The sequence below is a fragment of the Aphanomyces astaci genome, assembly GCF_000520075.1.
Source record: "Aphanomyces astaci strain APO3 unplaced genomic scaffold supercont1.50, whole genome shotgun sequence".
In the NCBI taxonomy this organism is placed as follows: Eukaryota; Oomycota; class Saprolegniomycetes; order Saprolegniales; family Verrucalvaceae; genus Aphanomyces; species Aphanomyces astaci.
Genome location: NW_009798313.1, coordinates 474,678 through 486,813, shown reverse-complemented (window position 1 = coordinate 486,813; position 12,136 = coordinate 474,678). Strand labels below are relative to the sequence as shown.

General features: G+C 47.2%; 4 protein-coding genes across 4 annotated transcripts in view; 2 read left to right on the top strand and 2 right to left on the bottom strand.

Moving 5' to 3' along the window:
• Positions 1–1,539: 1,539 nt before the first annotated feature.
• Positions 1,540–3,255, top strand: H257_13753 (hypothetical protein; the record flags this gene model as incomplete). Its single annotated transcript, XM_009841397.1, has 1 exon — positions 1,540–3,255. One exon carries the CDS (start codon positions 1,540–1,542, stop codon positions 3,253–3,255), a length of 1,716 nt encoding a protein of 571 aa, XP_009839699.1.
• A 296-nt stretch (positions 3,256–3,551) lies between these two features.
• On the bottom strand, positions 3,552–4,260 carry H257_13752 (hypothetical protein; the record flags this gene model as incomplete). The annotated part of the gene is made up of 1 exon (XM_009841396.1): positions 3,552–4,260. The coding sequence occupies exon 1, from the start codon at positions 4,002–4,004 to the stop codon at positions 3,552–3,554; it is 453 nt and encodes a 150-aa protein (XP_009839698.1). The 5' UTR covers positions 4,005–4,260.
• Positions 4,261–4,665: 405 nt separating this feature from the next.
• Positions 4,666–6,744, bottom strand: H257_13751 (hypothetical protein). Its single transcript, XM_009841395.1, has 2 exons — positions 5,609–6,744; positions 4,666–5,200 (listed from the first exon to the last, which is right to left on the bottom strand). Exons 1-2 carry the CDS (start codon positions 6,508–6,510, stop codon positions 4,771–4,773), a joined length of 1,332 nt encoding a protein of 443 aa, XP_009839697.1. The 5' UTR covers positions 6,511–6,744; the 3' UTR covers positions 4,666–4,770.
• A 1,045-nt stretch (positions 6,745–7,789) lies between these two features.
• Positions 7,790–12,136, top strand: part of H257_13750 (AGC protein kinase) — an 8,822-nt gene continuing 4,475 nt past the window's right edge. Inside the window, exons 1-8 of the mRNA XM_009841394.1 lie at positions 7,790–7,805; positions 7,865–7,937; positions 8,007–8,196; positions 8,267–8,401; positions 8,875–9,052; positions 9,431–9,499; positions 10,283–10,437; positions 11,468–11,631. Coding sequence (XP_009839696.1) covers positions 7,803–7,805; positions 7,865–7,937; positions 8,007–8,196; positions 8,267–8,401; positions 8,875–9,052; positions 9,431–9,499; positions 10,283–10,437; positions 11,468–11,631 — 967 coding nt within the window. The 5' untranslated portion in view covers positions 7,790–7,802. The remainder of the gene's footprint in view (positions 7,806–7,864; positions 7,938–8,006; positions 8,197–8,266; positions 8,402–8,874; positions 9,053–9,430; positions 9,500–10,282; positions 10,438–11,467; positions 11,632–12,136) is intronic.

The window sequence follows — 12,136 nt, the reverse complement described above, 5'->3', positions numbered from 1 at the left end:
CGTCGAGGGCCGTGTTGAAATCACGCCTTCAATATAGCATGTTCGCCGCATGGTTTCTATGTGTGGCTACGAATTGCTGTGGATTCGTTGAAGGTCGCAGAACGCAAAGAGCTTGGTCAGTCTCTGATTGGGTAGTTGGGGAAAGTACTTAACTTTTGTGACGAACTACCGTGTATTAGTACGTACGACCATTCATGTTCACCCCTCAAACAAGATAACTCAAGCAGGGATGTATAAGGTTACCGTCTGGTCCTACCGGTACAGTATAGTGTAGTACTGGTTATGGAAACTGATTGGCTTTTGCAAGGTACTAGTACTCCGGAGTAACTTTATGAGCACATACACCCTGGAGTATTTCATGCTGGATAACGTCAAACTGCAATGCAGTACAGTACACCGGCAAGTGGTTGCCCTGTAGTCTACAGATCACATTTGAAGCGTAGGTTTGTTTAAGCTTAGAGTTGACCTTGTAACTCGAATTTTTCGCCAAGGATTTGCTAGAATCATTGAGCAAATTACCGGTGTACTACTATACTTTGAGTACTCCTGAAGTCTGTTTAACGTTTGAATGCTTTCGAATAAAAGGACATGAATTACGGCCCATTGCGATAAAACACTAAATAATTAACCTTATACAAACAACATTACCTGAGTATTCGTGATCTACCAGGTATGCAAGGAGAACTCTAAGCTTATCTTTAAATCGTGATCTGAAGACTTCTGTACAACCACTTACTGCATGGCAATTTGAGGTTATTAAGCATGCAATACTCCGGGGTGTATGTGCTTGCTTGCCGGGGCATTCAGTTTCCACATTACAGTACTGAATCTCGTATCAGTCAGTATTTCACCTTCTACACCCCCTCCAGCTGTGTAACAATGTATGTACTCATCTTGTTTGAGACAGTGGGCATGGATGTTCGTACAATTTGCACACACACACACAGACGCTAAGTTATACTATAGTACTAAGTACTGGTACAGTATGTCGCCATACGAACTACCCTAACTGCCCAATCAGAGTAGCCAGGCTGGTCGACGTATTCTCCAAGCAGCGTATTTGATCGTTTCTGCTTTCTACTACGTAGTACTTTGCAACCTTCAACGAATCCACAGCAATTCGTAGCCACACATAGAAACCATGCGGCGAACATGCTATATTGAAGGCGTGATTTCAACACGGCCCTCGACGGGTATTTTGCCCCACTACAGTTGTCTTGTACTTGTATACTAACGTTAGTAGTAGTATAGTAACAAGCAAAACATTGACGACAACTTTGTCCGAATGCGAAATGCATCACACCAGATATAGCATTACAGTACTGTACTTGTATGGTACGGTAGTACTAGTCGTTGCAGGCAAACGCTATCACAAGACGGCCAGTGACAGCGTGCGTGACCACGAGAGTTTGAAAAATCCAGTTGTTGGATCCAACTATACCAGAGACGCACACCATCATGGTCCGAATGTGACCCCCTCCCTCCTCTCTCATCTTGTATGAAAAATTTCACCCCAACACCATTGTTCAATTGGCTACGATGGACGTGAAGCGGCCGATTGTGGATTTGGAAGAGCGCGTGTCGTTCGTGCACTCGACGGCGGACAAGGACGTCCAAGGCGAGTACGCGGACGTCAAGACGCCGGGGGATCTCGAAGGGGGTGCCCTAGTCGCCGGGGGGGCGCTGAGCCTCATGTCTCGTGAGGCCATGGGGCTCTTGTCCCAGTACGCCGCCATCGGGGTCGTGCTCAACATGCTCCCGTCGCTCAGCTACCCCCTCTTCACGGCCTACCTCAACATGGAAGGGTACCAAACGTCCTCGTACGGGGTGCTCGTGACCATCGGGTACTCGTACAAGGTGTTCTTTGGCATGTTGTCCGACTGCTTCCCCATCTTTGGCTACCGCCGCAAGCCGTGGATGCTCATCGGGTGGACCACGACGATGATTTGTTTGTCGATTCTGACGTTTTCGAGCTTTGGCACGCCGTTTTGCGACCGCGAAAAGACCAAGTACTGCGGCAAGGCGCTGGAAACGGTCCCGGCCTCGGAGCTCAAGCACTTCAACTTGAGCGCCCCCGACCAAGGCATGTTCTACATCATGGTGTCGATGGTGGCGTCCATCGCGTACATCATCGCCGCGTGCGCGTCGGACGCAATGGTCGTCGAGTACGCCCAGCGCGAGCCCGAGGCCATCCGCGGTCGCGTGCAAACGGCCATCTACGTGGTCCGCACCATCAGCGGCATTGCGTCGTCGGTCACGATCGGGTTCGGTTTGAACGGACCCAACTACGGCGGGTCGTTCGGCTTTGCAATCTCGCCCAATGTTCCGTACGGTATCTGCTTGATTCCGTGCGTGCTGGCCGTGATCGCGACGCTGACGCTGGTCGTGGACAAGAAGACGCCCGGCGTGCCGTTCCGCGAGTGGTGCGCCAACTTTTGGGAGCTGCTGCAGCACCGCGTGATGTGGCAGATCTGTTTGTTCCGTGTGGTCGTGAGTGGTCTGCAGTCGATCGGGGCTACCCCCGGGTCGCTCATCTCGCTGTACTGGGCCAAGGTGGAGCCCATCAACAACGCCGTGATGGACCTCGCGAGCAGCGCCATTTTCATTGCCACGCTCTCGGCCGTGGGCAAGTGGGGCCTCGCTTGGAACTGGCGGGTCATGATTGCATTCGGCACCCTCGGGGTCATGATCATCGACGGCCCCGTGCTGTTCTTGACCATCTGGGACGTCGTGCGCAACCAGTGGTTTTACACGGGCGCGACGCTGGCCGACACGATTCCCGCGGGGGTCCGCTTCATCGTGTCCACGTACTGCGCCGTGGAAGTGGCGGATGTGGGGAACGAAGGCGCCACGTACGGCCTCATCACGACCATTGCCAACCTCATGGGGCCCATCGGGTCGGTCGTGTACAAGTACATTGACTCGTACTTTAAGGTGTTTGCGAATGATATCAAGAGGGATTCGGACGAAGTGCGCTGGGACGTGTCGTACGTGTACTTTATCTCGTACGGGTGCAAGATCATGTCGTTGTTTGGGCTGTTGTTGTTGCCGCCCCAGAAGAAGGAGATGCAAGAACTCAAGCGCAAGGGTGGCAAGAGCAAGGTCGCCGGCGCGTTGATCATCATCGGGTACTTTGTGTGCATTTCGTTCTCCATGACGAGCAGCATCATGGCCATCTACCCATCCACCAAGTGCTACCGCATCGCGGGTGGCAACGGCAAAGTCGACGCCAACGGCAAGTGCTTGAAGAGATAAACTCGTCGGTCGTGTCGTGTACAGTAGTAGTAGGAGTATTGGAATACATATTGCGTCTTGTGGTGTCAATCCTGTGTTGTGTATCCAGCGGAAACCACATGAGCAAAGACGAAGACCCTAACTAGTTCTAGGGATAACTAAATTCAGTACAACAGTCACCACTGGTAGCGCTCATTTCTAGTGGACATATGTACTGTACACTATCCCCTCAGCTCCAGCGAGGCTACCTAGTGCCACCCTGTGATGTCAACACAGTACCACAAACGTGATGTGTATAGTTCACTCGATTTACCGAGTCACTCCAGAGCCAACAAATGATTGCAAATGTTTAAAGTGGTCGTTTGATACAGTAGTTTGTTAACATGACATGACTGCCAGAGAGTCGTTGGTGAAGATGCAGGCCTCGGAGGCGGCGACGATGGCGTCAGCACGACGTTGGCCGTGATGCCCAACTCGATCGAGACACTTTCGTAGCAGGACGCAATGACAGTGGCTATTTCACTGGTCTGACACCACATGTGCGGCACAGACCTGTGATAGGATTGCCGAGGGCACCCCCCGCACTTGACCATCACAAGACCGTGGAGCTTCTTCCTCAACAACTCCTTGGCTTCAGCCAGGCCAAACGTAGCTCCATGTTTGAACGTCATCGCATGTGTGACACTGACCGCCACGCGAGTCCCGCGTATGATGATCTGCATTTCCGTCACGACATCGATGGCACCAAACTGCCAGTTCATGTACTCCATCGATAACGCTTCCGACACTTCGCTCTGACCGCCAGAGTTGGGCTCCCGAAGGACCAACCACTCACAGCAGCTGCATCGAAGAAGCCTTCTGGGCGGAATATCGTACAAACTAGTCACGGTAGAGTTGTTGGCAGCACAACCGCGATTGGCGCTTTCCACGGGTGTGGTTGCATGAGCATGCGGAAGCTATCGACGTCGAACGCTGTGTTGTGTCTCCAGTGGCATGACAAGAGCAAGTTGCAAGTCTGAAGTCGATTGCCAAGTGTTGGTCGTACAATTACCATCACTCTATCTGGCCAACTAATCACAACGACACAGGAGTGTTGGTTTCCTTCCTCTCATGTTTTTACATGGACAGATACTGCATTGTGTATTTCACCCAAATTTGACTCCCGGAAGAGATGTGATTTCGCCAAATTCATTTGAATTCATTTGATCCCATATTTAAGCTTGTACAAACTAATACTAGGTAGTTTATGTATGATAAAAATATTAGTATATATATGGTTTTGCCCAATAGGGACAAAGTCAAGTCAAAAGTTTGGATTGGCAGAAATTCACCAGAACGTGATTTGATTGGCTTAGGCGGTTCTTTAATCCATTCTCTGCCATTCGATTCTCCATTTTGGAATCGATTTGACAACAAGCTTACAGTATGTACTTCGTATTTTCGTGAATGTTGGTCTTTGAATCCACTGGTGAGGAAACAAACACATCCATGTTATTACCGGGTCATAAATATGGCGATGACTCAGCAACGTGGGTTCTACACAGCGGCGGCGGTCGTGGGGATGGCGTCGTCCACGAGCGGAATCTCCACGAGGCCGTGATCTTGCTGGGGGGTCATCTCCTTGAACAAGAACGACTGCGCGACAATATCATGCTGGCGAGGACTGCTCAGCTGCAGCGGCATCGCGACAGAGTACTTGACGGGGTTGCCCATCTTTTCATGCTTGGCAATCAACAAAATCCCCACCATGACCAGCACCAGCGCAGTGGGAAACATGATCCATTGTGTTGCGTTGAAGTTGTGCGCTTGCTGAAAGAACACAATACCGCTGATGTTGCTCATGCCAATCCAAAACGCTTGAAAGACGGGGTACGCAGACATCGTGTCGCCGCACATCGTCGCCTTGTTCAGGGCATGGGTCTGACTCAACAAGCATGCCACCATACCAGCCAGCAAAATCCACGTTCTATGAATATATTGTCAAAATGATTCGAAACTCGACCCCTCGGCAAAATGCGTCAGGAGAATCAAGAACCGCCTCAACCAATCAAATCACGTCATATGTCAAATTTCTGCCAATCCAAACGTTTGATCATTGGACTGATCGTTGTATATTATAGTGTGTACAAGCTTAAATAGGATCCAATAGATTCAAAAGATATTTAGCAAAATGACTCTCAAGTCCAAATGTGGGTGAAATGCACAATTGATGTTTGAAATGTATCAAAAAAAGATTAAAAAAACGTTACGAAATGGGCAATGTATCAAAACAAGATTAAAAAAACGTTACGAAATGGGCCACGTTGTTTCGAAAAAAAGCGAAAAAATTGAAAAAAAAAGCGAAAATGTCGAAAACGCGGAACTTTCGACGTACCCAGGATAGATGAACTGGTTTTCGCCGATAAAACTCATGTTGATCAGTTCCATGACACATTTGGCAAGGAGGACCGACTGGGCGCCCAATGTGCCGGAAATCGCGGCCCAATACAGCGGCAGATGCTTGTCGATGACGAGGGAATGCTTCTGGGACACGAGGATTTTGCCACCGTTCGACGAAGGCGTGGTGCTGTCGTCGTCAATCAAGCACTTGTCTTCGACCACGTCGACGACGGGAGAGGGAAACGGAGACATGTGGTGTTCGGTGCTCGAAGTGCTGCTCGACGGACGAAGGGTGGAGGTGGCAGAGGTAGTGGACGACGTCTCAGCATCCTGCACACTCTTCTCGAGGTCCGCGAGTTCCTTCTTCCGCACTTCTTCCGTGACGTCGACCACGCGAAGGGCAGGAGACGTGCTGCGGCGCACGCGGAGGACCAAGAACGACACAAAGATCGACGTGCAGATCGTATACACGATGAACGCAGGCGCACGCATCATCTCAAACAGTTGGGCAACTTCGTAGTGCCCTTCTTCCGACGAGGACAGCGCGAGGACGACAACTCCCGTGGATACGAGCACGACGCCCACCACGTCCGTAAAGTACAGCGGTTGCTTCAACCAATAGTGCGCGAACAGCACGTTGGCGACGATCGTGGACCCGCCGCCCAGCGAAGCGACGAGGGTCTGCGGAGCAAACCCGAGCGCGAACAGATCCCCAAGGGAACCAAACACGACGAGAAACATCCCGAGCCACCAGTATGGGCGCTTGGTGTACGGGCGCTGCAGGTGCTTGGCTTTGGCATCTTCCTGATCATGCGACCGTTTCTGCACGTTGACGCCGAGGTTGGAGCCGATGGCGGCGGAGATGGCAATGGTCGCGCCCAAGAAGTCACTCTTCATGATAGATAGAGTCGAGGGTTCGGAAGCGAAGGAGAGGGCGGACAGACGTGCGTGCAGACGGCGGCGGATGGGTGCGTAATGCCGACGTCAATCGGTTGTGTGACCAGAACCGACAAACCACGCAAAAAACGCCAAAAAAAACAAATTGTTTAGGGTCCTCATAGAAAACTACAGTGGTTTTTTCAAAAAAAGCAAAACATTTTTTGCACAAGAAGCCAGTGCGGAGAGAAGGGAGAGAATGGTATTATAATGAAATGCTATGCCGAGGTATATGAATATCTAGTATACCTTGGCGGGTGAGATTAAAATGCACCCATCACCCAAGTCCGACCAGCCGACGACATGTAAATTGTCATGATATCATGGTTTCCGTCGTCGTGATTTTGCTCATCCAATATATGCAATGTTGACATGAGATGGTAAGTTGACAATGACCGGATTCTGTCGTCGTAGCACCTATGTTTGTACTTTACCAAGACTTTTTATACTTGAAGCTTGTAAGCGCGGTCGTCGTGGTTATCTATGAGAATCACTACTCACGTACTGAAGATGACTCCCCTCCCCCCTATGGATTCATCCACGTTTAACTGGTAGTCGACGTGGCAACTCGCAATTGACACGCCAACCCATGGAGTTTGAACAAGCCTCGTTGCGCCATTATTGGCCATACAGTACTATCGTTAAGCTAGATAGGGCTGCAATAATGTCGCGACGCTGGACAAATATTCTGTGATTATCATGATTACCTAACAATGCTTCCCCTGGATTTTTCTTGCAAGGCCAACAACTGGTGCGAATTTGCCTTTTAAGGCGATCCAAGAATGACATGAAATTCAGTAAACGTTAGTTTTATAGCCCGGGAGGATATGCAATACAGTATGCAATGGGAACTCGAAATGGGAAAACCGTGTGCAAGGACACTTACTTATTAGCAAGGACCAAATAAACGATGGGTTGGATGATACAATTATCTGGATTTCTCATAGAACGCAGCCACTTGATTGGTTGGAATAATTACGGCTAAATGATTGTTTAAATTCCTCCGAATACTAATTTCCTGATATGGGGAAATAATATGCACGCACACACACCTATGTACAATGCTCGCATACTTACAATGAGGCAGGCGTCGTCGTCCATCACAACATGCTGTGATGGATGCATTTCGCCCACAGGGCTCTCGCTGAATCGTCAAGTTGGAGTGGTCAATCGCGACGTCGAGTACTCATTCCGGATGAAGCGTCCGGATAATCGCAGCTGGGGTTGGTTTGACAGACGAATTTGACAACAACATGGTACGACTGACTTGCCCACGAGGCCCCGTTCGTTGAGAGTGTGTGGTGTGTCCACGTAGCTGCGCGAAAGGGAAATGGAACTGGCGCTGCAGCAGATTGTGTACGAGGAGCAGTCCAAGATGAAAGCGTTGGGTATGTCCTTCTTTCCTCGTCGGACGTCGTCGTCGTGCTTTTGAAATGTGGGTTGACGACAACATGTAGGGTTTGCCGAGGCGTACATTGGGTCGAACGACGCCAAATGTAGTATTTTCCTGTCGTCGCAATGGGAGCGCGTGTCCCGCCTCCTCCTCATCATTGTGAGCGGGAATGGAATTCAGCCTGGAATCTGGAGTCGATCTTTGGTCATGGAGCCTCAAGACCCTTCCCGCCAGTACTACCGCTCTGGTTCCATGTACGACACTACTGTCCGTCGCTCGCCTTCATTCCACCCGTCGCGGCATCTCTCATGATCAGTTTCACAGGTTGCCGTACCTCCATCAAGCGTTGACGTTGGGCTATGGAGTGATCGTGACAAACCCCAGCACGAACATGGTGATCACCAACCGTGGAGACAAAATACCCATCCCCTATTCCGGCACCCCCGAAGATCACGTTCGGTACAGTTCACCACTCCCCGTCGTCGACACGTCTATGATGTTCCTCCATCCATGCCTGCTTGATATGTTCTCTCTGGGATAAATGATCATTCATCTATATGTGGGTTTCATCTATATATATCGGGTTTCATTTCAGAAAGACCCTGTAAGTGTAATCCGTTCCACTTTCGACTTTTGCGTAGAATCGAGTCACGTTTCGAATATCCTAGCCAATGAAACTTCAGGAAATTGAGAAATTTCAACCAATCATCGATTCGATTAACAGTTTGGCAAAATATTCATCTTCAATTGTGTATACCATACGAGAATCAACTCTGCTTCCAATTACGTCTAAATTTCGTCAAAAAGGACAATACATCGTTATATCGCTCTCGACTGCATTGTTGTTGTCGCCATCTATTTTCGTTGGTTGAAGTGGCTCCATATATATATATCGAGGCCTACTATAATATACTACTCAATGCCATATTTAGATATGTTTGGGAAGCATTTGCAATGCAAGCCCGATGCCATCAAGTGTACATTGCCGCGTACGGTCGTGGAGGTGCCTTAGCCAAGCATCTCCTTCTCACGCAGCCCGTTCTGCGGCAGAAATTGGCGGCGATCGCGTTCATCGAGTCCAGCCATCGTGTGGGAGCTGATGACCCCGAGGTATAATAGCAAACTCCCTAACTTGTGAGCAATTTTCCAACGTGATTTATTCGCTATAAACTTGCAAAATTCGCGTGGTTTGTCGAATCAATATTGAATCACTGTGGAAGCTCTGATTGGCTGAATATACTTGTCCTTTCTGTAAGAGCCAATCAAATCCACTCTAAATTGGATGAGCCAAAATAGCGTCGATTCGACAAAGTCTGGAAATATTTGTACCGAATCCACAATATGTCGAACTGTTTTTGTTTCACAAGCCAACTCTTGTGTGTGTTGCCTGTCTGTCTCGCCATCGTTCGTAGGAGTATTGATTTTTGGTATCATGTATATATATATTATATATATTTATATATTTACACGTGAACATACTGTATGTAGGATGTACGAACGATCATCAGCACCCGCGCTATCAACTGGCAACGCTCCACCGAAGACGCCGGCCGACAGGTATTGTGCTTTCAGCCAAAGATTATAGAGTTTTGTCTTCGGATTCGCCATATTTCGTATCGATCGAGGGGTGTTTATATTGAATTTTGTATGTACGCAGACGTTTTCCAGTCTCACGCTCATTCAGGTCACTTACCAAGTCGATGTGGAATGGTGGATTTTTGATTGGTTCTTTTGATTCGAGTATTCTGGGTTTTGATTGGTCGTATATCGATTGCCTGCCAAGTTTTGGGGTGGCTCATTCGCTTATTGAGCTCAATTTCAAAGTATTGATTTAACAAGGCCAATTTTATATCTTTAGAATTCAATCGTGTTTTCAGCAATATTTAATTTAGCGTTCATGTTTTCATAATCCATTCTCGTCGTCGTCGTTGTCGATTGAGGCTGACTTCTATGAAATTCAAAGTTACAAAAAGTTAATTTTTGATAATATTGCTATAATTATTTGATCACATTGTACATCGTCGTCATTGTAGTTGTCGTGGTTCTTATGGTATTGTCCTTTTACCCAAAATTTGGACTTTTGTGATGAATCGCCAAATATCTACATATCGATCGATTCTTTATACTGCATGTTTGTATGTAAAAATGTGTTGTCCTGTGGTGATTCGTATCACACGAATTGAAGTCACATACGAATTTGATTTTTTTATGATGGTTTCCTGCAATCGGATTGGCTAATTCGTTCTGCCGATAATTCTTGTGTATATTTATTCGTCGATTCATATTCTCCATGTATGTCGCTTCTCCAGTTTAGAATATAAACACTCTACAATATGGTAGCTTCCGGACTGTACCCAACTGGGGTGCTTGAGTTTATCTGCCGGAGAACCCCAAGCCCCATCTCGTTCATCTGGGGAACAACGCAGCACCAACACCGCGTGGACGATCGCCGCGAGCATGGAAACTGTGTTTGCCTTCTTTGATAGTGCTCGGGGGTAAGTGTTCATATTTTAAAGATATTGTGCTTTTCAGTCAAATAATTTGCCTTTTTTGGTGGGGGATTGATGAAATCGCCAACTAATCGAGCAAACGATTATGATTGGCTATAAAGAATGAAGGTTTCAATTTGATTGGCTAAAAAGATTGATGGTTGTAGTATTGCCGTCACAAGATACCTCTTTGTTTTTATACGAAATTTCAAAGATTTTTTTTTCGGCGATTGTTCGGCGGTTGATTCAACTAACCACTGGAGGAAATTTTGAGTAGAACAAGTCACAATACTGGTATTGTTGATATGATAGTACAAATATGGGGAGGGTGCAGTCGAATCGCGCCGACCAACCGATCCACAATCGATCTGATTGGTTGAATTTCATTGAGAAGGTTTTGATTGGCTAATACTTTTGAGCTCATCTGAGGTAGCCAATCAAATCGATTTAAATTCCAACGAGAAACCACGCCACAACACAATGAAATTTCACTCGAAAGCACAATATACTGTAGTGTTGTGCTTTCAGCAAAGAAATAGGGACATTTTGAAAGCGGATACACCACCACCACCTTTACTCGATCGAGTTTGCTCTTTTCACTCAACCTTGTGTGTGCCACACACTAAAGATTAACCGTTTTGATTGGCTATTTGATTGGTGTTGTGGGTTTTGATTGGTCGATATCAAATGCCTGCCTTGCTGCTCATCATACCCCCCACTTCCATGGATCGAATATTGAATATCACCATATTCCTACTACCGTCGTGTTTGGTCGATGGTGAGATGAGTAGTAGTACTAGTACTAGTCCATACCTAGCTAGTACTACTACTGCTACTAGTAGTTGTGCTGCCACACCAGTGGCGGGATATGTCTATCAGTCATCATCCTTCTTGTTCTTTTTTTAATTACTTGCTTGGAGTCTTTTAAATTGTTATATTCGATATCGAACTTCAATGTTTTGTGATTTAAACAATTCGTTGGTTGTGTTGTATAAACTGATATATATATATATATATATATTGATTGCACGACCAGGTACGATTTGGCCGACGAACAAAAGGTTATGGAGAAAATGTACGGATCTCAGGCGCCGTACACGCAGCCACCGCCGCTGCACCCGCAGCCCCCCGCGCAGGGCCAGCACGAGGAAGGCGACATGGTCATTGAGCAAGTTGTCGACACTACCTCTCGGTTGACAAGTACGTCCTTCGCCTTTTCTAGGTTTACATGGACTCGATATTTATTATGTATCGTTCCCGTGTACGAGAGAGATAGTGTCCATTTTCAGTCAATATTTTGATTTTTTTGCTGATTTGCCAAATCCATGGATCGATTAGGTTTTTTTTCCTGATAAACGGAACAGTTGATAAACAAACGGCCCATGGCGAGACAGACCCATCACACGAATTAAAGTCATTTCACACTAATTAATTGTTGATTTTCGATGAGGATTTCCTGCAATCGGAGGGGCGGCTCCATTCTGCTGTTTATTCCCATTTGGTTATGTGTGGCCGATACGTTTGTCCCTTGAAATACTTTGAAATATAAACATAGCCGTATATCGTATGTCTTGACGTTGGTGGCGTTGATGCCGTCTATTGTTTGGTGTGCTCTACACATGGGTCATTCCATCGATCTATATATATATATAAACGTATATATATAAACGTATATATATATATATATATATATATACGTTTACAT

What these genes read in the sequence shown, in the direction of transcription:
- H257_13751 (XM_009841395.1), bottom strand. Translation starts at nt 6,510, where the DNA reads ATGAAGAGTGACTTCTTGGGCGCGACCATTGCCATCTCCGCCGCCATC. An exon ending in AACCAGTTCATCTATCCTGG is followed by an intron (nt 5,201 to 5,608) that starts GTACGTCGAAAG and finishes ATATATTCATAG; the next exon opens with AACGTGGATTTTGCTGGCTG.